Here is a 26,281-nt window from a genome sequence, read left to right on the forward strand (position 1 = left end):
TGTACACATACAGAAATAAAGACCCCCTCAAAAAAATCTGCCTATAAATACTCATAATACATGTATAGAAGAAAAAGAAGCACCTTTCTAACTTTTACTGGGAGATTTTATCAGAGAAAGGCACCCATTAAACAGCCAAACGAATTCTTAAAATTCCCAGACACAGGTTCAGAATGAAGGGGTCATCGGGCACATCCCTGGGGTAGAGAGGGGAGTTGCAGCTCTCAACACAGTCTAGAGAACATATCCACAGAAGAAAAGTCAAATATCTACCAAAATAAAAAAATAAAAAAAAATATTGAGTCTCCCTTTGGATCCCTTCCTAAAAACCATTCAGTCCTGATTGACCAAAAAAAAAAAAAAAAAAAAAAAAAAAAAAAAAAAAAAAAAAAAAAAAAAAAAAGCCTCTCCAGGCTTGAATAATCCTTCTGATGCCCCAGAAGAGGACAGATTTGGTTAAAGATAACAAAGATCCACGTACCAGGGCAAGAACAAGGAAAAGGAGAAACTGCAGCGTGAATTAGAGACTACTTACTCTACACTGATCCCAGATGTTGTCAAACAAAGATGGAGCCAACATGACTGGACATTACTGTGACAAGCACATTGGTTTTTCCAAGGGAGGTATAGCAGGTGTGCCTGGCGAAGCATCCCCAGGACCAGTTTAGAGCATCAGAACTATCCTTTCTACAGGGACATTGCGGTGACCTGACATTTCTCCTCTGTATTACATTCAGCGGTATATTACTCACATAAACTCCCCGGGCATTCTAGAAATCCTATAAAGCACTCAGGATCATTTTCTGCATAAATGGTCCAAAATGGATTAGGCTGTTTGCAGCTGAAAGGCTCTTTCTGCTATATTTGAAAGAGAAACTATTCTACATTTATTTCAACCCTAATGTTTTTACTTTTAATCTATTTCCTAAAAATAAAACTAAGTCCTGAAAGATAATCGTTAAATCATCCTAAGCTTACAGTTATAGTTTCCTTCCTATATCAATAGGAGAAAAACATGCTTCATTCTATCATAATCACAATCAGAGGAATTATTATCAGAATAAAAAATCTAAAATTTCCCTTTAAGACAGATATTGTCAGAAATACGCCTATCAATAAAAGATCCTCATTATTCTTTATTAAGTCCCATTTTCTCCAATTTAGAAGTAAACAATTGGTTGCTACTTTATTTAGTAACAAAAAAGTTTCATTTTTAATTTGGTGATTGCTAATATCTGCCACACTAGTACATTTAATAAATGCAAATTGCACAGCTAATAGAATAAAGTGGGCACTTAGAACAACAGCTTTATGGGCAGACATAGCTGGATCACTCTAAGATGTGCCTCATCTGTGAAAGACTCAGAAGTAAGCCAGAGACAAGTGTTTTATATTATATTACTATATATGTATATTGTATTACTATAATATGGGTGATTAGAAAGAGCATACCCAGGAATATCCCCCCCAAATGTACAGTTGCTTTATCTTTTTATATGCGGATGTGGGTGGTTAACTGTTTTTCTGGAAGGTGATACTTCTTAGTCTTAAGCTTGCCAATTGTTAGGTACCTTATACCTTACGTTTAATAACCAGAAAACTCCATTATGATATGAAATACTAACCAGAAGCCTCCATCATGAAGCAAAATCCTTTGCCAGGCACAGTGGAACACACCCTTAATCCCAGCACTCGAGGGAGAAGCAGGCAGACATAAGGCCAGAATAGTCTACAGAGAAATACATAACAGACAGAGATGGATGGATGGACGGACGGATGGACAGACGGATGGGTGGGTGGGTGGATGGATGGGTGAGTGGGTGGATGGATGGATGGATGGATGGATGGATGGATAGATGGATGGGTGGGTAGAGAGGGAGGGAGGGAAGGAGAGAGAGGGAGAGAAGGGAGAAAGAGAGAGAAGGAGAGAGGGAGAAGGGAGGGGCAAAAGGAGGGGGAGAGGGGGTGCACAAAAACCTGGGCTATAGGGAGATGGCAAAGTGGATGAAGCCTTTACTGAGCAAGCGTAAGGGTCTGAGTTCAGAGTTCCAGAACCCACATGCAGATGGACACAGCAGCACATCTATCTCTAACCCCAATGTTTCTACAAAAGTTGGGAAGGAGAGACAGACGACTCCCTAGAAACTCATAACCCATCTAGCCTGTCATAGCTGTGAACAGCAAGAAATCCCTTCTCAAACAAGGGGGAAAGCAAGGACAGGACTGATACCTAAAGATATTCCCTGACAGCCACAGATGTGCTATGATCCAGTCAGGCTTGTGCAATTCAATAAGCCAGCCCTGTGAGAGAAGATTGGTGTCTGAGTCATTTGTGCATTTGAGTCATCTGCTTCCTGGATCCCAAGGACAAAGAGATACAAAAAGAATTACAGAAGAGATAAGAAGAGAGTGAACAGAAAAGGTAGGAAAGGAGGTAGAAGAGAAGAGGCAAAAGAAAGCAAAATAATAAGAGGAAAGGCAAGGGGTCAGTAATGAAAACAAGCAACCCAGGTCAGTCCGGGATGCTGGTGAGACCCAACTTCTTATCCACCTCAGCAAGACAAGGGGCTGATCCTTTACCTGATCTTCAGTCCTGCACACTGACAAAAGGAATGAAGCCAGCACCCAAGTTTCAAGGGGGCCACGCATAGCGTGTCATGTGACATAACAGAAAACATTCATTAATTTCATAGTTCAAAATCATCTGATTTTCCTGGAAATATCATGTATAAAATTTAATTTTAACAGGACGCTTTGAAGATCCTGCTTCTCTACACCTTTCACACTTAGGAACTAATCAACGTGCATAGATGTGTCTTTTTTAAAAGCACCTATAATATTTTACATATATGTAGTGTGAATCAGATGTCCTTCATATCGTTCAGCATATTAGTATGTGAACAGTGCAGTAAGTTGGATCATTCAAGGGTCCTTTTAAATTTCTGAAAAAAAAAAAATCACAGCTTCTTTTTAAAGTTTAAAGCCAGCCTTGGAAGCACAGTTACAATGCCAGTACTCCGGAAGTGGAGGCAGGAGAATTGCCATGTTCTAGGTCCATGAGGGCTACATACAAAATTGATCTTAACAATATCTTTTAAAACATAATTAAATAAGTATTATTGTGCTTGCTACAACTGTGAAGAGGTAAACACTTTCAAGAATGATCTGCTATCTTGAGCCTCACTACTACAAATACTCCCAATATCAGTTATAAAATCTGCAATGACAAGTCCTAATTCATGTAACATAAAAAATGCCTTAAATTAAAAATAATTACTAAACAGTCACAGGACTATGGTGAGATATGGTTTGTAGAAAATTCTGTAGTTTATAGTTGGAAAGTCAACCTAAGGAAGGAATCCTGGATATGCTCCAATATATCTATAAGATGCTCTGAGAACACATACTAGGATCCTATACATTCATTCATTATATAGACGACACAAAAGGACATTTGCAGTTATATGATGTTTACAGAAAATTCAATCACAAGACAGTTGCAAGCAAGACACATGATATGTCACTCAGAACTAGGCTTTCAAACGGGAAACCTACCTGCAGTTGCACTGAATTATGCCGGAGGCCTTCCACAATGGAAAAAAATCTGTCAATTTTTCTTTCTTCTCCAGCTGAAGTCAAGGCCTCTAACACTTCTTCAAGGCTATCAGAAATTTAGAGTGTATTAATTGAATTGCAACAGTCAAATAACAAAAACAGCAAAATACAAGCAGGTTATCCTGTTAGTTAATTCAATGTGCCCTGGCAACAGTGGCATTTAGAAGTAGCTTAATGAGGTCATGTCATTACTGTAGGAGCGTGAGTGTGGACCAACTGTACAGAGCGGTGGATGCACTGTGCATTTCCAATCACATTCATCCCCACACTTCCCTTGCCTCACGACTCCTCGCCTCAGGTTTTCAGCCTCTTCCCTAAGTTCACAGTCTTCTATTTTTACATTAGCGCCTCTCCGCCAAAAGTATCTGCTAGAGGCAAAGCACCTTATCCTTCTGTCTGGAGTAAGGCAATACTGTAAGGATGTATTTTGATTTATATTTTCCTGGCAATACCTTGTAAAGGTATTATAGATCAAGCATCTATAACTTACCGCAGAGAAAGAACTATTTGAACAATTGTACCAATATAAACTCATACTGGATTTTTATTTTACTGTTTTATTGATTTAAAAACTGAGCAATTTGATATTATGTTTCAATGCATGTTGGAGTCACGTAATATTAACTCAGGAAAAGAATATCTACCTCCCACATATTATCTACCTCCCACATATGTCATTGTCATTCTCTCATGACAAAAGCATGTAAAATTCCTACCTTTTTAAAAACACACATTATCATTTTGGGGAATGTCCTGTATTTTAATATATGTAATTGTATGAAATGGGTGTGTCAGTATTCGATATAAATAAGAAATTAAGGCAGAAAAGGACTGAACAACTTGTTCAGTGTAACATCTACTTCTCTGCAATGGTGATGCATGGATCTAAACTCTGGCAGCCTTTGAAGCAATCTCTAAAAGGCTCTCGGCCAATATATATAATAGCCCTTAAATAATAAAACTGTGACAGTTAAAAGCAACGAGTAATAAAATACAATAAATTATTAAATGTAGAATACAATATTTGTAGAAAAGAACATTTTCCCTCTTTAAAAAAATAAAAATTCATCCTCTGTGGATGAAAATATGCAGCCCTAAACATTATTTTAATCACTATCACAATCATTCCAATTCAAAAAACAATAATAATAAGAAAGGCTGAGACTAGACTCAGTGGTAGCACACTTGCTTAGTACATCTGGAGCCCTGAGTCTCATTCCCAGCACTGCAAGTAGGAGTTGAACAAAATATGCTGCTGCTGCTGATAATGATGATGGTGGTGGTGAAGTTGGTGATGGAGGAGGAGAAGGGGGGGGGCGGAGTTGAAGAAGGGAGAAGAAAATGGAAAAAGAAAGTGAGAAAGGGAGAATGGACGACAAAGGAAAAGCAAAGGAGAAGGAGATAAAGTCTAAGAGGAAGAGGAGCAACAGAGAGAAAGAAAAGAATAAGGAGGGTAGAATAGGAAGGAAGAAGTGAAAGGAACTGATAACAAAGACTATAAAAGGGGAGACAGGAAGGAGTGTTCAGGACAATCCACTGATAGAAATGCCAACTCTTAGATTTGAATGCCGAAGTCTAAACAACCTTGTAGATGGGAAAAGTAAGGACATTAGATGCTGGGCTTTTTCCATGCCTGGGCCCACAGTCCCATTAGCTAAGTGACTGCCATAGGCACACGTGCACATGGAGGCCGTTTCAGAGTGGTGTCTAACTGCCAACTCCAGCCACGCTGAGGCAGGTAGTTCAGCGGGGCTGCCCTGGCAGGATGGCACCAAGGCTGACTCTCACGTGAACACGGAAGTTCCATCAAATACACTCAGCTTAAATCACATGGTAACCGTGATCAGGAGCCCTGTGGGTTGCATGCGGAGAGAGGCACAGCTCCTACTGTCGGAGAGGAGCTCATCTCCCAGGAAGAACATCCCAGCAGCTCTGACCCACAGATGGCTATGATTGCTGTGCTTCTGCACATTGCTGGCTCAGCAGCCCAGCTCTTCTTCTATTTCAGCATAAAGCTAAGACCCAGTAACCTAGAAATACACTGGACGCTGCTGCCCCTTGATGAGCTCTCCTTTTTCTGGACTTTACCTTCTCTTTAAATGGCGTATTGACAGCAGGCTCAAGCCTAGACCTTTGGAAATAATAGAGTCAGTCAGGACTGCTTCAATTCTCTGTAAGCACTGACTTGGTTTTAAAGGCTTACTTATGAATTAGAAACATAATCTTGCTTAAGGAGAGGGTTGTATATCTTATCATTAGGATATACATTGAATACTTGATTAGTTGCAACCATAATAAGGGTAACCAAGTGCTAGAAGCTATAATGAGTTTTTAGTACTATTCCACATTCCACTTTGTCACATGTCTTACATATAAATTTTCAAAAAGTGATGTACTTGATTGTAGAGAAGGTCAGCATGACTCACAACCTCAATTAATTGTATTTTAAAAAATTAGGTAATAAAAGAACCCACATATTTATTTTCATCTCTGCTTAGAATTTTTATTAGGGTTGAGCATAAAGCAGCTTATAGTATGAGGAAATCAGTTATTCATTGAATTGTTTTAGTCCCCTAACTAATAGTTTGATTAACAAAATGACTGGATAAATATTACAATTAAGCAGATAAGAAGCTGAACTCCCAGAAAGAAGTCGTAATGTAAACTTCAGTACAGCAACAGTGCAGAGGCCGCAGTGGAACTTACATGCTCTCCTCCCCGACAATGCACACTGCAGAAAGAAGCTTCACCACATCTGCCATCATACTGGGTTGCTTGGGATCCATGGCTTTCGCCAACAAGGAAAGACTCCTCTCGTCACTCATAATTCTTTCTAAGCCATACTGCAACATTCAAAAATAAGGTAAAGGTGAGGAAGAATTCCAAAGACAGGGCACATACTTTTAAAATTGCATTTGCATCTAAAAAAGACAAAGCATGAAGATCTTAAAAGTCCGTAAAAGTTTCCCAGGTCTTTGCTTTATGGTAAGAGCTATGAGAATCTCCAAATTGCAAAGAACCTGTAGAGAAATGAGGAATTCTCAAGCGACATGCAAAATAAACGGGGAAATATTAAACAGCCACTGGGGACAGGAGGTCTGTGCTCTGAGAAAGTTGGTAAAGGAGCTATGAGCAAACACACAGATCAGCACTGTCCAAGAGAAAGGAAAGATTGAAAAAGGCATGAAGAACTATGTGTCGTCTTCATGAAATAAATTAAGCAATTTTAGATATAGCTAACACAGTAAAGAATTATTATTCTAGCACATAAACAATGTACATTTTCGGGAAGATTAAAATTTAGTTGGATTTTATAATTATACCCATCTGAACTCAGACTAGACACACTTAAACTGTTCAAAAACCCAGTGGCTGCCACAGAACAGTACAGGTCTAGATGGGAATGTGGTTTATAAATAGACAAAGTTAAAGGACAAATTGGAAAAAAAAATGGGTAGAAACCGCCATAGTAGAACTATGTATCATCAGGAACTCAATGCCATTGTAAATAAATACATACAGAACAGAGGATAAAGTTTTATTTGCCATTGCCACAATATGGCATCCAATTAGAAGATAAGGAGTTAGACTAAATGCATATTATTTTAAGGATGTTTGTGTTTTTCACATAACAAAAATCTACATCAGCATTAAAATGCATACAATAGAAGACAAAAATTAATACTTCTGTATTCTAAGGATCCTTCTACTTAGTATGATTCTTGTGGATCAAGTCACTACTGCAAATGAACACTGTAAACTTAATCCCAATTATATACCTATCAAATACAGCTGAAAATTAGCCATAAGTTTAAATACAAAAAGCAAAACTATAACAAGCTTAAACCAAACTTCCTTTTTATAAAATCCTATTTATAACTTTATTATCTCTTATATAAGCATTTATGTAGGAAGAGAAAAGGAAAACGTGACACTGTGCAGAACTACTCCACTTGCTGGAGAACACTAAGGTGCCCGCTGATGACACAGGTGCAGCCAAAGGAGCCAACGCCACAGAAATGGCAGTGGGAAAAGTTCTCTTTCTCCTTACTAAAGGGAAAGAGCTTACCAACAATTAAACTGCTCAGGAAAGGCTTGCTTTTCGAACGATCTGAGCTGTTTCATAACTACAAGCTGAGCCTTTTAAAGGCTGACACACAGACGCCTCCACTATGCCTTGGTGGTATTACAGAAAGCTATGAGTAGTATACAAAGCACCATTAGACCTGACCTTGATAGTCACAGATTACCAAGGACCAAAGGCAGGCTTTGTCCTAACGAACCTGTGGGCAGAGTAAAGCTTGTCTCTGGTGCCTGCCTTCCAGATTCTGAACAAGATGGCTTCCCCGGACTCAAGACAATCTGCACTGTGCTGGGGCACACTTTCTGTCTTCGCTAGCCCACCTTCTGGTTTGAACTACTGGGGAGCAAGGCTGGAATATGAACACTCTGACTTTGTGCTTTGATTACCACCCTGTGACAACAAAGGCATGCGCTCTAATTTTCTCAATGTAAAAAAAAAAAAAAAAAAAAAAAAAAAAGAATAGAATGAGACCAGATTAGCCTTATCAATATCTACTACTGAACAGAAAACTGCTATATACTTCAATAAAATTATGTATGCAAAGACTTAGAAAAAAGAAACTGTGAGAAATAGTTCACTTACCAGTGCTAACATCAAAGTGCTTTAATGAAGGATTTTACAAGTGAGAATGCTATCATCAATTTACGAAGGTCTAAAAAAGTATCTTTCCTGAATGCCAAGGACCCACTTGGGGTAATATAATTGGCCTGTTCTACACCCACGACCAAGGCCAGGTTCTATTTGTATTCCAGAGGAGTCCTATTGTTACCTAACAGAATTCCAGGCAGCTGAAGATGAGAAGTTTAAGTAAGGGAAAATAAACACTCTCATCCCTGAACAGACACCCACCATCAATTCTACATGACTATGGAGGATAGCAGTGGTCACTGGTAAGTGTATCCCCACAGCAGAGAGAATGTGAGTGACAGGGAAGACTAACCACCAGAGTCCCTTGCTAATGGGCACACGATTCAAATTCCAGACCCCTGGAGAAAAGGAAGTCTTTCTTATTGCCTCAGTATTTTTAAAAATATTCCTCTTAAAAAAGATTTGAGCCACATTTAATGTGATAAAAGAAATTCATTTCCATAGGATGTCACAGTTGCACATATCAGTGACATACTTAATTGTTGATAACAAATAACTTAATGACTGTATTTCCAGCAAAGACTTCACAGAGATACTTGGCAAAGTACGCACATGTATACCTGAGTCAGTGAAGTGTAGATCTAACTGCAGCCTCGGGCTATCAATGTGACAAACAACTGCACATGAGAATCTGGACATTAAAATAGTAATTCAAGTATCAGCAACCGAAGTTTGTGCCCTTGTTAGCCTAAGTGCCACTATCAAATTCAAATGCTCTACATTAACAAACTCTAGGGGTTGGGGATTTAGCTCAGTGGTAGAGCACTTGCCTAGCAAGCACAAGGCCCTGGGCTCAGTCCCCAGCTCCGGAAAAAATAAAAAACAAACTCTAAGAAGTAACATCTACTATGATATAACAGACTGGGATAGAATAGATGTGTTACCCTCAAAATCTGACGAAAATCAAGTAGGGATGTTATCTTGTTACATATTAATTCATTTAAACACTGGTCTTCTCAAATTCAATTTTAGTCACATAGAGGGTTTGGGGTTGAATAAGGCACACCTGCATTTCCTCTCCTATGTCAGCAGCAAAACTTCCCTTCAATGTCCTTGCTTTAAAAGCAGCTCATGCATTCTGGGAAGGATTTTCAAATCCTCACTCTAAGACAGAGTTACCTTACTCTTCGAGAAGAACATACAAATAACCTACTTCATAAAATAAAGCTTAACTCTCAAAAAAAAAAAAACAAAAACAAAAACAAAAACAAAAACAAAAACAAAACTGGCAGTTGTGGTGTACGCATCAGGCAGTGTGACTGGGAAGTACCAGAGAGTCCCAGAGTGGCCAGGAAGGAAAGATGACTCTGCATGTAAACACACTTGTGCCAAGGACCTGCTTTCAGTCCCCAGAACCCACATGGAAAAAGAAGAGAACCGATCTCCGTGCGCTGTCCTCTGACCTCCACATTTACACTGTGGCCAACGTGACGTGTACAAACACTCTTAAACACAACATAAACAGGCGTTTACAAAACGTAAATAGAAAACCTAACACGATGCTGCCGCATAAAAAAAACTAAAAACACAAACATTTGCTATAATAAAATTAAATAGTAATGATTTCAACATTTGTATATTTAACCGTGAATGTTTATTTTTAAAGAAAAAGGCAAAAAATTGCACATTAGAAAAACGTACCCTTTTCTATATAACAGGCATCAATATCACAACACCCATAGGTAACCTTTCTCATACATAACATGATATCCAACAATAACTGACATAACTGTCATTATTTCACTCATTGTGAGATGAGGGAGATCACACTCAGAGCTAAAGAAACAGCAGGAAACGATGCTAATATTAGCAATCTGCAAAATGGGGGTGGGCTAGGCAGTGAAGGTCTGGAGTATTCTGATTCATTGATCTTGGCTGCACACATGCTACAGACGTGCCACGTTATGCCAACTCAACAATAAACGTATCACTACTCCATTTCTAAATCTTCTCATGCTAGTACATATTAATTATATATTCTTAAAATAAGAATTGCATCTCTGTAATACGTGACAGTAGAACTGGTAACTGTATAGTATACAAAGAATGTGGTCCTGCTGAGGTTTTGAAAATCAAAAGAGGGAGAGCAGCAAAAGAAGCATCAAAGTGGAAAGAACGGGAGAGAAAGTTCACCTCCAGACAAGGGTTCACTCTTCAGGAGTGAGCCTGGTCACTGCCCAGCTTCTCCTAAGATCTGCTGCTCCATCAAACTGGAAGGAAACCTAGTGTCGCCCCATGATCTGCAAATAGAGCCCTCCACAGTGATGCTCCAGTTCACGTGAGGCTCTGTGCTGACCAACTTGAGCTTTCTCTGCTTACCTGAGTGTTCATCAGGGCTCTCAGACACTGGATAACTTTATGCTGAGTCTTCTTCACCACTTTTTCTTGGCTGCATTAAGATAAAAGACAACAATATTGGATTAAAGTTGGACATACAAGGAGAGCTTAATTAAAAATTATTAGCAATACTCACATTTGCCCATTAATTAGTTTTTCCAAAATGTCCAGTAATAATCCAAGTCCCTCGTGTCCAAAGTTTTGCACCCAACTGAAAAAACAAAGGTGAGTTGTACGTTAAGTTGGAACTTTGCAAAAATAAGAAATACTATATACCTATAACTAATATTTAAACTTTAGTCATAATCATGACTACAATATATGTATAACACTAGATACAAAACTGTTAATGCCTCAAAAACCCTGATTGTAGGACTTAAGGAACAAGGATGGTATTGACAACAGTGGGCTAACACAGTTCACTATGGCTACTGAAACGTGAGACTCCCCATGCCTCATGTCAGTATGTTGGTAACTATAAGTCCTCCACAGAAACACAATAATTTGTACCAAAAACCTGGAAAAACTATCGAAGAGAGCTTCACTCAATCCATCAGCACACTAGGTGAGCCACAGTCTGGTCTACAGCAAAGGGCAAACACAGGGCAGGGAAGGGACAACTACAGAAAGAGGCCATGGACTGAGGGGAAGCAAAGGATAAGGAGCAAAAAAGCACAAGAGGGGACATGTTAGAACTGCCCACGCTACAGGAACGCAGCACTCTAACTGTTAAAACATCCTAAGTTTCAAATTTCAATTTCTTTACAAATTAGAGGAGAAATTACCCATGAATCAGTGCAGTAATCGTGACGTGTAAGGAACTAGGACATTATTGAGGTACACATTATTATTGCTGCTGTAGGACATGATTGTTAACAACCGATCGTGTTGAATACAGAAAATTCACTTTGAAGCAACTACCACAAGTAGTGATGTGGAAACCCAGTCCACAAGAAACAGAATGGTAACTGTGTCTCGAAAAAAGGAAAAAAAGTAGGGGATTCCTGAGTACATTTCCTGTGTACGTGCCGTTTTTATGTCCTGCTTTCCATGTGTACAGTGTATGAAAAGTAAAAATAAAGTTTTCATGGAACAAGCAAAAGTAAGAGCATAAAAACAAACCTAAGTCACATCCCAGAAGACACTGCAACTTTCTCAATTATGATACAAAGTAACTTCTCTACTGAAAACAAGCAGGCACAAGAGTGATCCCAACCAGAACGATAACCGCCTGAATAATTGTATAAAGCCCACAAGTAATTAACCCCCACAGTCAAGAAATGGTCTGCAAGGCAATTCTAAGCATACCCTGGGGCAAGTCTTTCCCATAAATGCTGTTGGGAACCCTTGACATCCATATGCAGAATAAAGCCAGATATTTATCTCTAGTTACAAAAGTTGACTATAAATTGATAAAAGATTTACAGTATAAGAGCTGTAACGATAAAGCTACTGGGTTACATAAAATGAGTTCCAGACACTGGAATAGCAAGAACTTTTTTGGGACAGGTTCCCAGGGGTACAGGGAACAAAAGTAGAAGTAACCAAACATGATTGCATCAAACCAAAGGCATCTGCACCACTGCTCACGAGGCGGCAGAGAGCAAAGACAGTCAATGCCTGGGAAAGCATTAACAAAGACGACATCTCACAGGAGATGAATACTCACAAAAGGGAAAGGATTCCTGAAACTCATCTGCAAAAGTAATAACCTAATTAAAGAGTAGGAAAGCAACCTATATGATACTTCTTAAAATAGAACACAGAAATAGCCAACAATTAAAGAAAACATGATCAGCACGGCCAACAGCCAAGAAAAGAACAAGGCAAAGCCGGAGTAAGCTATAGTACCATTCCATAAAGTAAGGACGAAGACACAAGGAAGACCGTCTCTCAAGGATAAAGGAAAGGTTTATACACAGCTGCTAGGAATATAAATTAGTACAGCCACTACAGGAAACAGGGAGAGGTCTCTTCACTATTCAATAAACTACAATATGAACAATCAATTAGGAAGAATTAATTGTGCCATTAAAAGGACCGAAGAAGCTGAAGGGGATGGCAACTCCATAAGAAAACCAGCACTCTCAACTAACCCAGACCAATGGAGCATTGGAACATATACTGGCTAGTCCACGGCCCCCAGCACATATAAAGCATAGGACTGCCTTGTCTGGCCTTAGTGGGAGAAGGCATGCCTAACACTGGAGAGACTGGAGGCCCCAGGGAAGCCTGGGGCCGGGGCAGGGTGAGGAGCACCCTCAAGGAAGTCAAGAGGTTGGAGGAATGGGATGAGGAACTGTGCGAGGGAAGACCAGGAGGAGGGAATGGATGGAATGTAAATAAGTAAAATAATTTAATTAAAAAAAAAAACTCTATCCAAAGGAAATACACAAACCATTAATCGGACATTTAAAAAGAAGAGTGAAATCTTGGTATCTGCAACCACTTGGGTAGACCTGGAAATCCTTATATTAAGTGAAATGGACCAGGCACAGAATGGTATGCACTGTGGCATCTCCCCAGTGAGTAGAATCTAGAAAGGCTGATCACATTCAACCCCAGACACTAGCAGTAGATATCAGAGCACAATAGGGGAGGCATGGATGCTTTGCTATAGGCATTGACAGAGAGAAACAGAGTTTCTGGTGTGTCAAGGGGGATTGCAGCCAACAGCTCTGTGCATCTCTAAAGTCAGAAGAAAGAGTTTTAAATATGGGCTTGGAGAAATGATAAATGTTTAAGAGGACAGATGTTTAACCTAAATATCACACTGTAGCTAGGTATTAAAAGCATACACAATACACCCTGTTACATGTATAATTTTCCTATATCTGTTTTAAAACTTAGACCTGGCATATTGTTAAAATTCATCTTCTACATTTAACACTTTGCAGACACAGCATCACCACCTATAATCTTTGAGAATTTGTGACATCACAAAAATATATTTCTAAACGGCACGAAGTAAATGCATTTTGGATTTACACAGGTCAGACTATCGTCCTCATCTCTTCTCTGCCCAGTGAAAGCCATGAAATACCTATTTCAACAATGCCAGGAACCGGAAAGACACTCTCCATCAAAGACTGAAGACCATTATTAGGCCGACATGAGGAGAACAGCTAAGTAGACGCCACTGCTTTCAAACGAAGATGCCACTTCAAAAGGAAAGAGTTCACTTCCACTATCAGCTCCAGACAGATTACCCATGGGCATTTCAAATTTGGCTTTCATGTTTCAAGAAAATAACCTACAGCATCGGCTGAGCTGTTTCCCTTGTTGACATCTTATACTGTATTTATTCTTATTTCACATGCAGTGCAGAAGCTTGAAATCAACATGTAAAGAGTAATTTGTAAGCTTTACTTGACTGGTATTGGGATGTGCGGAGTCTCCGTGCTCATCAGGACCTCTTGTGTTAGTACTTCCCAAGGGCCTTCAATACTTTATTGAAAGTGAATTTTCCCATCTACATATTCAAAAGCATATCCATGGTGTTACATAGATGGTTCGGCCATTAAGAACATTGACTGCTCTTCCAGAGGTCCTAAGTTCAATTTCTAGCAACCATGTGGTGGCTCACGACCATCTGTAATGAGACCCAATGTTACCTTCTGGTGTTGGAAGATAGCTACAGATTCTAAAGCTAATATGAGTGATTTGAAATCATTCATACTGTTTACTCAATCAGTGGCAAATAAAGTTACTATTCACAAAATTACCTTTATCAAACAAAAACAGTTGGTTTGCACTCAATATGCCAATGTGAAGCAGAATGAAACTGAGGAAGCATACAAACTCTTGAAAAGCAGAGTTCTCTGATCTAAGTAATAATAGAACATAACTATGTGAAGTTTATCAGCCCAAACACAACAATTGTAAGTAGAAAAACGGGAACCACAGTTCTTAAATCAACTATTCCTAGATATCCTGGATAAGTCTTTTCTACACTACACAGTGATTAAATTTCTAAGCACTCATACTACATATAAATAACCCATCCATGAAACAAAACTTCCCAAGGTACCAGGAGAAGGAGCAAATCTCAAATCACAATGATATAATCTTTTCATTATGGGAATTTCTCAGCAACAACACGACAAAGTTGAGCCCACGGTTAGAGAACATCATAAGATGGGACGCAATAGTATGTTAGTCTTACAGACTTCTAAAAAAGAAACTCTTGGAGACAGAACTAGTCAGTTTTCTGAGAAACCACCAAATTGATTTCCAAAGTAGCTGTACAAGTTTGCCCTCCCACCAGCAGCGGAGGAAAGTTCTCCTGGGTCTGCATCCTCACCGGCATGGCTCTTGAGTTTCTGATCTTAGCCAACCTGACTGGAATAGATGGTATTCCAGAGTTGCTTTGATTTGCATAAGGGCTTTGAACGAGTCTTTAAGTGTTCCTCAGACACTGCATCCTCTGTTGAGAAGTCTGTTTAGCTCTGTACTCCATTTTCAACTAGGTTACATGGTTTATTGATGTATAACTTCTTGAGTTCTTTATAAATTTTGGATATTAGCCCTCTGTCAGATGTAGGGTTGGTGAAGATCTTTTCCTAATATGTAGACTTCCATTTTGTCCTGTTGACAGTGTCTTAACAAAAGCTTTTCAGTTTCATAAGTTCTCATTTTTCTGTTCAAAAGTTTCCTTCTGTATCAGAGATCAAGGATATTTCTGTCAACTAGAAAAATATCCTGAGTGACATAACCCAGTCCCAAAAGGATATGCATGATATATACTCACTTTTTCTTTTTTTCTTTTTTTTTTTTTTTGTTTAAGTCCTATATAAACTTTACTTTTTTGTGTGTATGTCCCTTTTGGGTTTTTTTTTTTAATTATTATTATTTTTACACTCCAGTCATTATGCCCCTCCCGTTCTATCCTCCAACAGTTCCTCATCCCATTCCTCCTCCCCCACGCCCCTACAAGCACCCTGCCAGGCCTTCCCAATGCCTGGGGCCCCAAGTCTCCAAAGGATTAGGTGCATTTTCTCCCACTGAGGCCAGGCCTGGGGCTTTTGTTTTTGCCTGTGAAACCTCATCTGATGGCCCATAATTCCATCCCAGCAGAGGAAAGGTAGACACCAAACTACATAGCAACTTACAGCCCAGCCAGGTTACGGAGTGAGACTCAACTTCAAAAAGTACAGTTTCCTTTAGGTCATCTGCAATGTTTGTTCTAACAGGTAGCTTCCCTCAGCACACACAAGATCACATTACACCCCAATTCTAACTAGTACCATCAGACAGTATTTAGAGACACAAACAACTACAACTTGTGTTCTAGGAGACAAAATGTGGTACTCAGAATGCAGCTGTGTAGTCTTGACTACAGCTACTTGAAATTTACAGATTTCTACGAAAAGACAAGTTTCTTATCACTCGAGAAAAAAAAAATAAGTGGAAAAACATTACCCACTGATCTACAAATGATCAATCTTCAGGAAACACAAGGAGCGGGCCGTGCTATGGCCGAGTAGCAAAGTACCATCAGACTAACACACTGCCGCTGAGGATGAGTGAGCGACATGTAAACCTCCCTTGTTCTTTTGTACTGGAAATTGCAGAGATCATTTTGACATCTGTACTGTGAGAAAATGCTTTAGTGTAGAAAAGGATGCATGTGGTAGACCCTGATCTGCCTGCCTCCTAAAATTCGGTAACAGCAGATAATCAAATTCTAGAGCACCTTGAGAAAAGCTAAATAACACACGAAGAACTTGCTAGTAGGGGTCTGGGGTTGAACCTTAGCACAGAGACGGGAGGAGAGGGAATGGGATGCCAGTTCTCTAACATTAATAGTCCAAATCACCTTCAAATGGTCAAAAGCACTTTAGGTTGCAAAACCAGTTACTGCTTCCAGGGTCTCAGGATGAAAACAAAAGCAAATGAGATGGTTTCTTCAGACACACCAGAGGAGGACATAAGATCCTGTTACAGATGGTTGTAAGCCACCATGTGCTTGCTGGGAATTGAACTCAGGACCTCTGGAAGAGCTGTCAATGTTTTTAACTACTGAGCCATGAGTCACCAACCAGGCAGCATACATGAGCTGGTCCAAGGCTCCCGACGCATATACAGCAGAGGACTGCCTGTTCTGGTCACAGTGGGAGAAGACTTGCCTAACCCTCCAGAGATTTGAGGCCCAGGTAATAGGGAGGTCTTGAGGGGGCAACGGGGACACCCTCTTGGAGGAAGGGAAGAAGGAATGGGATAAGGAACTGTGAGAGGGGTTATCAGGAGGGGAGCAACAGCTGGACTGTAAAAAAAAATAGTAATTAAAAAATAGAAAAGAAAGCAAATATACTTGTCACCTCAATGAAATCAGTGAACAGTGGGGACAACAGTCAGATTACAGAGTGGTCACACAGAAATCCACAAATACCCTCCCACCATTGGCCTGTTCTGCTTAAGGTTACTACTGCCTCTCTTTCTCATGTGTGTCCTTAGGTAGGAAGGAAAAATCTTCCGAATGAACAGAACTCTAATAGTACTACCAGACCACAAAGATAATCTCTAATGCCAAATGTTTAAGACTAGGACCCATTTCTCATTTTGCTTCAACTTGGTTATAAACTAAGTTTACACAATAAATTATGCAATAAATGGTTGGGCTGAAATGAAGGTGTTTGCTGTTCTTTCAGAATACTCAACTTCGGGTCCCAGAAGCCATACCACATACCAGGCTGCTCACGACTGTCTTTAACTCCAGTCCCAGGGGAATCAAGGAAGTCTAGCCTCCCTGGACAACTGTACTTACATGTACATACCTGCTTTTTTTTTTTTTTAATTAAGAAAAACAACAAATAAAAGTCAAAAATAAATTAAAATTTAAAAGCAGACTATAAATGAAGCAAAACCATAACCAGAAGGGTTATGTGGTAAGAAGTTAAGGTTACTTAGATGGCGATGGAACTTCCTCTTGCTTTACTTTTCCTTGACATATTGAGAAGGCAGCACAAGGAGATAGTGTCTTTGCAGCAATGCTGAGCTGGTCCCAGCCGCCATGCTCCAAACATCAATTCAGCTTTCAGATCGAGTATGCATCCACACTGAACCAAAAATGATGGATCTGGAGTCACTGTCCTAATTCACAGTTTAGGACTTGCCTGACTGCCACTCCAAGGGTGATGTTTCCTTACTATTAAGCTTCAAGTGTTCATTAACAATGGCAGCAGCATTTTTTAGGGGTTCAATATGTGCATGATTCTGCATCAGGTATGAGGAATACAAAAATGAATAAAATATGTTCTTTGCCCTTGAAGCGATCACAGATTAGTGGCTGAAACAAATGCCGGAAAAAATTACTTCCATAAGGTAGTAAGCACTACCACTGTGGTACTATAGGAATGGAAAGACCTCACCATAAGTGATGTCTGACCTAAGCACTGAAGGATAAGTCACAGAACAGAAGGTTCTAATACAGGAGAAAATACACAGAGGCATTACCTGTAAAAGGGGTCCCAGTGATGAGTACCACAGAATGCGCTATCAGAAATGACAAAGATGGGCACTGAGCAGTTGACTGGACAACTGTATACACTAGGGATAACAACAAGCCACCAAACAACTTGACATGTGGGGAGAGTATTGTGTTTCAGAAGATATGGCATGTTTCAGGTAGAGGCTGAGTCCAGTCATCCTTCAGTCAAAAGCATTTGCACTGCACAGCACACTGGAGTTTGCGGCAGTTTCAGGTCCATCTACAGGGAGGAAAGCTTGACCACTGTCTCTGAGGAGTAGGGATGGGATGGAATGGGGAAAGGGGTCCAAGGTTTGCAAATAGCATCTGACTAAACTAAAAAGAACTGCTGGTTGTTCTTTTTCCTTTCTTTTTTTTTTTTTTCTTTCTGACTAAGGTAGGATTCCGAAACCCCCTGGACATGAGTAATGGGCATTTGGAAGATTAAAGGGCCTAGCTAACATGTAACATAGCAGTCACCTCGCCTACTGTCTTTAACCATCTAAACTGAAGGGACTCTTCCAAGAAAAGGAGAAGGGAGCACTGATTCTCCGCCCATCTGACAGACAGTACATTCCTCCTCCCTGTCTAACAAAACTATGAATATACCATAACATGTAGGCAAAGGGGTCAAGGAGAATAAACACAAACCTGATAATTTTTCAATAAAGAGACTCCAGCCTAATCATATGACACTTAGAACTAGAAGATCAAAGTGAAAGATTCAAAACATGAAAACGAATCAATCAACCCTTGTTTGTCCTAAGTGTGGGGTCTCTTAAATTTATCCACTATCTCAGAGCTTTCAGTATAAACATACTGAGCTTTATCCACTAGAATTACAATATTTGAGAAATTATAAATGATCTTGTGTTTTTCCCAAAATCAATAGCTAACCCATAGGAAAAAAAATTGATCTTTATATGTGCATCTTAGATCCTTCATCCCTACTGAAATTACTGATAGAATCTAAGAACACTTAGTAATTTTGAAATTCTCTTTTTAAACCATCTTGCCTTCAGCAAGCAGAGACGTTCATTTTTCCATTTGTCATTAATATGCTTTTCTTTTGCCTCTGTGCTCTGGGTACAACCTACAGTGTGGTGATACAAAATGTAAGAAGGCCCCCATCTCTTAGTCTTACAGGGAAAGATTGTCTCTCGTCACTAAAAGTAATATTAATGTTTTCGGGATTCTCTAGTTTGTAATACTATTTTATGTGGATGGATTATCTTGACATGTATGTCAGTGCATAATGTGCATGCCTAGAACCCATGGAGGTGTAAAGAAGATGTCAAATTCCCTGTCACTGGGAATTCAAATGTTTGTTGGGCAGTATGTGAGTACTCGAAATCAAATGCAGGACCCCTGGAAGAGCAGCCAATGCTCTTAACCACTGAACCATCTCTCCAGCCCCTCATCAGTAGAACTTTTATTTACTATTTAACAGACAAAAGCTAATGAATGTACTATTTTCCTAGAGCTTTCACAAGAAAGCAAGAAAATGTGGGCAGTTTAAAACAACATGTGTACTCGCTTATGCCACATACAGTATACTGGTAGATTATTAAGCGTTGTTTAAGCTTACTAAAAGTGTTGCCTTTTGGGCTAGAGAGATGGCTCAGCACTTAAGAGTACTGCCTGCTCTTCCAGGGGTCCTGAGTTCAATTCCCAACAACCACAAAGTGGCTCACAACCATGGGTAATGGAATGGGATCTGAGGCCCTCTTCTGGTGTGTCTGAAGACAGCTACAGTATACTCTAATAAAAACAGTGTTTAAAGAAAAAGTTGCCTCTTGTAGCAACATTGTCAGTGTCTCTTTTTAGATCTAAGTATTTCTGCTTTAATGATTTATAAAGCCCTTTATTTGGAGACAGGCTGTGCCACATCAACTTTTGTGACCCTGAGGGAATAAACAAGGACCCAAGTGTAAAAATGTCATCATATTCGTAGAATAACTGAATAATAAACCATTTTAACAATTGTCTAAGGATCGGTCAGGGGGAGAGTGATTACCTAGCATGTGAGCTCCACAAAATCTAAAAGAGTTTCAAGTGAAAGAGAGAAGATAGAAGTCCAACCATGGGAAGCTCATCTGTGCAGAGAGAGCTCCATGGAAAACTCCAAGTGGCTGCCGCACCTTCCCCAGTGGGAGTGGTTTTCTGCCGAATGCAGTGAGCACCTGTTCCATAAGGTAACTCTCTATTTTATAATTTGTTCTTTTATTTAGAGGCCTCACCTAAGGGATACACTTCTCTTCCAGGGACTCTATGAGTTGGAACCAGCTGGCTGCCAGAACAGAGCTCCCCTGGTGGCTTCAGCTTGGTTGTGTAAGCCCCCTCTGGTGACATTACCTTCCTGCTGTTACCTTTTCTTTTACTTGAAAGCTTCACTGGAGGGGACTTTCTCTACCAAAGTGCACCTGGATAGATAAAAGGGGCTACACAATCGATTTTTATTGATCCTCTGAACATTCAATTGGATGATGTTTTGCTCTCTCTCAGTTGCTATTTATTATTTTAGCTTGCTGTACACTCATTCAAAAGTCACCCATTCGAAACTAAAATTATGTCTATCATAAACCATTTTCCACACACCCTAAAAAACTTTCCCTTCCAGAGAATATAAGTACAAGAGTAAGATGTCACCCAAAAGATGGCATCTTCTGGAAACTGTTTCTTAATCCCAGAAGTTAGCACTTCTGCTATTCCTCCTCCCTGCTCTCCACACCAGGACTCCATGTCTCTGCTCTAGTGAGAACAGAGTCAAAGTCATGCTCTGTCTTAGTTGAATTCCCAATACTGTGATAAAACATTCTGACCAAAGCAACTTGGAAAAGGAATGGGGTTATTTGGCTGATGCTTTTTGATCATAACCCTTCATTATGGAAAACCAAGACAAGAACTCCAGCAGAAACCTGGAGGCCGAAACTAGAGCAGACACCATAAAGGAATGTAGCTAACTGGCTTGCTCCTATGGCTTACACAGCTTGCTGTTTTACACAAGCCAGGTCAACTGCCCAGAGGCAGCACTGCCCACAGCAGGCTGGGCCCTTCCGACATCACACGTTAATCAAGAGAATGTGCCTCATGCTTGCCTATAAGCCAATCTGATGGAAGCAATTCCTCAACTGACAGTTCCTCTTCCCTGACAACTCCAGCTTCCGTCCAGGTGACACGCTCTGCCATACTTCCAGATAGCTACATCAACTTTTCTAAATAAGTGAGAAGAGACTATATCAACACATATTAAAGTTGTCACTATACCCTCTGTCCAATTTTTTCTCAGATTTTTAACTTATTTTTCTAACCAAAACTGTTAGATTTTGGCCAGTGATTGTACTCTGGAATAATCCATTTGATTATATGACTTTTCTTCTTTGGCTTCAGATACAGTTCAGTAACTAAGAGTCCTTTTTAGATGGAGATTGACCTAGAGTGTATGCAGTATACTTCATATTTACAAGGTTGCATGCTTTTCATCTGGTTTAACTATCTGCTTAACAACTTAATGAAATAAACTAAAATATTTCTTAATGGTCTTCTTCCTTGAAAAGACTTACAGATTTGGTAATAATTCTTCATTAAATGTGTGATACCTTCTCAAGAGAAATCATCTGTACCTGAAGATTGTTGGGGAGACATTTTAATTAGGAATTTCATTGACTCAGTACTTAAAGAACTATCTAAATTTTCTACTTTTTATATTCCATTGCAGGCTAAGTAATGGTCTGATACTTTTTCAAAAAATTAATTTCACCCAATTTATTCAACTTAGGTACTTAAAGCTGTTTGCAATTGTAGTAATCTATTTTGTGTTACTCCATCAAAATGTCTGATGCTTGAGGACCTCATAAAAAGATGGCATATTTAGTTCATAGGAGACAGAAAATCCTATATTGGACAGCCTCGTGTGCTCAGTCTCCGGTAAAAACCACAGCAGACAGCATCACATGGGGCATACCTGATGGGAAAACAACACAGGGAGATGGAAAGCTGAATCATTAGTCCAGCTTGTAAACTAATCATTTCTAACAAACCACTCTTTGTTTCGATGACTGCCTTCACTGCTTCTGTCTTCAACTTAACTTATATTTTCACCTTGATTACTTTCATCCCTTTATTTGCTTTAGCAGGTTTTCTTTTCTTGGCTTGGTTTCCCCTGTTTACTCTTTTGCTGCCCATGGGAAATCATAAGAAAGCATTGATGTTTATTGAGCTTTTCCTCTTTCCTAATCTGTCTGGTGCTATACATTGCCCTCTGAGTACTTCTTTAGCTGTATCATACATTTTGAAACGTCCGATGTATAATAAGTAAAACATTCTATTTCCCTAGAAACTATTTTATGAATAGAAACACTTCTATGAACCATAAATTGTTTATATATGCTGTTTTACAAGTGTATAGTAATCTTTTTAAATGTGTATTATTGAGTTCCAGGTCTTTTGTAGTCTTTTTAAATTGATAAGATTTACTTTATTGCATAGGCTATAGCTTATCTTGATGTATGTTTCATGGCCATATAAGAAGAACTGGTTCTGTTATTCTCTGTTTGACAGCACTTACATATATTTTATATTCTGTCACTTAGAGCTGGTGAGTTCTGCCTATTTGGTAGCTTCAGGACATCCAACGGGAACAATAGCATCAGACCCCGCTGTTTGATATCAGCTACTTGACCAGCACTGCTTGTGGAGAGCTCTCATAACCCAAGACGCTTGGAAGCATGGAAAGTGAATGGGGTGCTTTTACTCTGCAGATTTCCTAGGCATGAATTCTGGCTTCCTGCGTATATTTCTGGTATTCACCTGTACCTCAGTGTGGGTTTAAGCATAGGCACACTTGTGTTATTTCCCAGAGTAGACTGCTCTGGTAAAACTGTCATCATGGAGAAGCTGACCCTGAGCCCTCCTCTCTTGTGACTCTGCTCCTCAAGGTCTGCACTGTCTCAGCACATCGTTCAGAACTGTAGAAGTCTACAGACGGGCCTGGGAATTCTCTGTCACAGGGTGAACAGTGGTTGCTCCAGTTAATGACCTATTGCAAATAGAATGACTTCATCCCTTGTCACATACGACTTTATATCAGTGAGAACAAAGCTAGGCACAGAGTAGTGACGTGACTTGGCTTTTTTTTTTTTTCCCAAGATAACCACTTTTCCCTGTGGATACTGATCCCTTTAACACCCTCCCCCCAAATGTGCACTATATTATTCTGAGGACTTTTAACTAGCAACAAGCAGAAGAAAGCTAGCACCTCTCCACCTTTACCTTTAACTCTCCCCAACAATCCCTTTTTTCTACACCCTGTAACTACACAGGGATCTCACATAAATTTCTCCACATGGCTTCCCCTGGAGATGCTAATTCGTGTGCTTCCATGCTTACACCAGTGCACATCCAAGTGGTGTGTACAGCTTCACGACCACCTTCTCCAAACACTGCATACTCGATTTGGTAGCTTCCACCATTGGCTCACTGTAAAGCTACTGTCTTGAGCAAGTTTAGGAACCCTGTCGTGCACGTCTCTGTACTCAGGGTTGACCTGCTGCCATCCTGGAACAACATGCTGCTACTTATCCTTCATCAGTCATCTTTGTAGACTACCTACTGGCCTGGTCTGTAGTGCTCAGTGATGTACCCTTTGCACAGGAAATGCTGTCCTCTAGCTGTCCCTTCCTTTCTGCTTCCAGGACTTTCCACACCTACTGTAATGTTTCATAACTGCCTTAAAGGCTCCCATTGGATAATTCTTGGAATTTGGTATCTATTGATGTTTTTTCCTTCAGCCAATTTGGAATGCTCTGGTATGATAGGTTATGACATGGAGATTTAGGGTATAAGGCACACGATCTTAGTTAAGTTTCTCATTTTTGCTGATTTTAGTACAGCCACTAGAAGAGAAGGCACATCAGCTGCTGAACAGGACTAAGATTTCAAGCTTCATGTGTGTACGCGACAAGCAAATGAAGGACGACTGTCCAATGACTGGAAATTTGGCCACCATGGATTGATCCTAGCAGGCAGGAGCACAACTGCCTTGTTATCTTGTTAAGTGGTGTTAACATGGTGCTGGGGAGCCAGGCTGGGAATGGGATTGAGTGTCTATTATAGAAATGAAGGCCCACAATTCCTACTGTGCTTTTCAGTTGTGAGGAGGAAAGAGCGATGGGTTTTTGGCATGGTACTTTTTCAGATAAACTGATACTTACAGAAGTCTACCTGACCCCACAGGAGACCAGAGGCAAACCCAATTACAAAAAAACTTGGCCTATAACCAATATTTAAAAAAAAATTATTCAATAAGTTAGATTTTAAAATACAGATTGCACCACTATTTTATTCTAAAATGTTTTCTCATACAGGAAGTGTATACAAATCTATGTAGCTACACAAACATTCTTAACCACCCTCCACCTACTCAGATAACTCAATTATGTATATGAAATATTTATTAATGCCTTTGGCTAACGTTCAGAACTAATGTTCTATTTACTAACACATTCACACACTTTGATTCCCATGAAAACTCAATGGGTTTGTTCTCAAATCCGTTGTTAGCAATTGTACTCTTTATTGAATGATGGTGGTGGTGGCGGCGGTGGTGATGGTGGCGGTGGTGATGGTGGTGGTGGTGATGGTGGTGGTGGTGGTGGTGATGGTGGTGGTGGTGGTGGTGGTGATGGTGGTGGTGGTGGTGGCGGTGGTGGAGGTGGCGGTGGCGGTGGTGGTGGTGGTGGTGGTGGTGGTGGTGATGGTGGTGGTGGTGGTGGTGGTGGTGATGGTGGTGGTGGTGATGGTGGTGGTGGTGGTGGTGGTGATGGTGGTGGTGGCGGTGGTGATGGTGGTGGTGGTGGTGGCGGTGGTGGTGGTGGTGATGGTGGTGGTGGTGGTGGTGGTGGTGATGGTGGTGGTGGTGGTGGTGGTGGTGGTGGTGGTGATGGTGGTGGTGGTGGTGGCGGTGGTGATGGTGGCGGTGGTGATGGTGGCGGTGGTGATGGTGGTGGTGGTGGTGGCGGTGGTGGTGGTGGTGGTGGTGGTGGTGGTGATGATGGTGGTGGTGGTGATGGTGGTGGTGGTGGTGGTGGTGATGGTGGTGGTGGCGGTGGTGATGGTGGTGGTGGTGGTGGCGGTGGTGGTGGTGGTGATGGTGGTGGTGGTGGTGGTGGTGGTGATGGTGGTGGTGGTGGTGGTGGTGGTGGTGGTGGTGATGGTGGTGGTGGTGGTGGCGGTGGTGATGGTGGCGGTGGTGATGGTGGCGGTGGTGATGGTGGCGGTGGTGGTGGTGGTGGTGGTGGTGGTGGTGATGGTGGTGGTGGTGGTGGTGGTGGTGGTGGTGGTGGTGGTGATGGTGGTGGTGGTGGTGGTGGCGGTGGTGATGGTGGCGGTGGTGATGGTGGTGGTGGTGGTGGCGGTGGTGGTGGTGGTGATGGTGGTGGTGGTGGTGGTGGTGGTGATGGTGGTGGTGGTGGTGGTGGTGGTGGTGGTGGTGATGGTGGTGGTGGTGGTGGCGGTGGTGATGGTGGCGGTGGTGATGGTGGTGGTGGTGGTGGTGGTGGTGGTGGTGATGGTGGTGGTGATGGTGGTGGTGGTGGTGGTGGTGGTGGTGGTGATGGTGGTGGTGATGGTGGTGGTGATGGTGGTGATGGTGGTGGTGATGGTGGTGATGGTGGTGATGGCGGTGGTGGTGGTGGTGGTGGTGGTGGTGGTGGTGGTGGTGGTGGTGGTGGCGGTGGCGGCGGTGGTGAGATGAAGCTGTATAAACATGTAACATAGCATGTGGATGGAAGATGCCATGTGGTGCTCGCATTCATTTGCTTAGACTTCCCTAGGTTAATGTTCCATGTGAAAGCACCAACATCAGGAGGATCATGGATAACGTGTGGCTCCTGCAATCAGTCTATCGCCTACACCAGAACAAGTTCTAGGTTCCATATCACAGGTCTAGACAACCCAGGGGGACGGGAACTGAGAACAGATAGGCTAGGGACCTAGGAGAAAACTTAACAGTACTGTTCTGCTAAAGGATCATAGCAACACAATGATGCCTACATTCTGCTTAACTTAATCAAGATCAATTAATCAATCAATTAATCAAGATCCTGCTGCGCCATCCTCAGAAAAGCTTT

General features: G+C 40.8%; 1 protein-coding gene and 1 long non-coding RNA gene across 7 annotated transcripts in view; one reads left to right on the forward strand and one right to left on the reverse strand.

The window, feature by feature from the left end:
- Diaph3 (diaphanous-related formin 3) overlaps positions 1-26,281 on the reverse strand; it is a 469,632-nt gene that overhangs the window by 319,401 nt on the left and 123,950 nt on the right. For 4 of the 6 annotated variants that reach the window (XM_063274163.1, XM_063274159.1, XM_063274162.1 and 1 more), the window contains exons 6-9: positions 10,821-10,895; positions 10,667-10,736; positions 6,322-6,458; positions 3,552-3,661 (exon numbers count right to left, since the gene is read on the reverse strand). In XM_063274163.1, the coding sequence (XP_063130233.1) occupies positions 3,552-3,661; positions 6,322-6,458; positions 10,667-10,736; positions 10,821-10,895 (392 nt within the window). Of the gene's footprint in view, positions 1-3,551; positions 3,662-6,321; positions 6,459-8,281; positions 8,441-10,666; positions 10,737-10,820; positions 10,896-26,281 lie in introns of those variants that run through there. The other 2 variants (NM_001305172.1, XM_063274164.1) reach the window with 2 other exon arrangements.
- On the forward strand, positions 8,430-14,405 carry LOC134481999 (uncharacterized). The gene is made up of 2 exons (XR_010057980.1): positions 8,430-8,589; positions 13,677-14,405. It is a non-coding gene; the product is annotated as an uncharacterized LOC134481999 (long non-coding RNA).

This window comes from Rattus norvegicus, chromosome 15 (genome assembly GCF_036323735.1).
Source record: "Rattus norvegicus strain BN/NHsdMcwi chromosome 15, GRCr8, whole genome shotgun sequence".
NCBI lineage: Eukaryota > Metazoa > Chordata > Mammalia > Rodentia > Muridae > Rattus > Rattus norvegicus.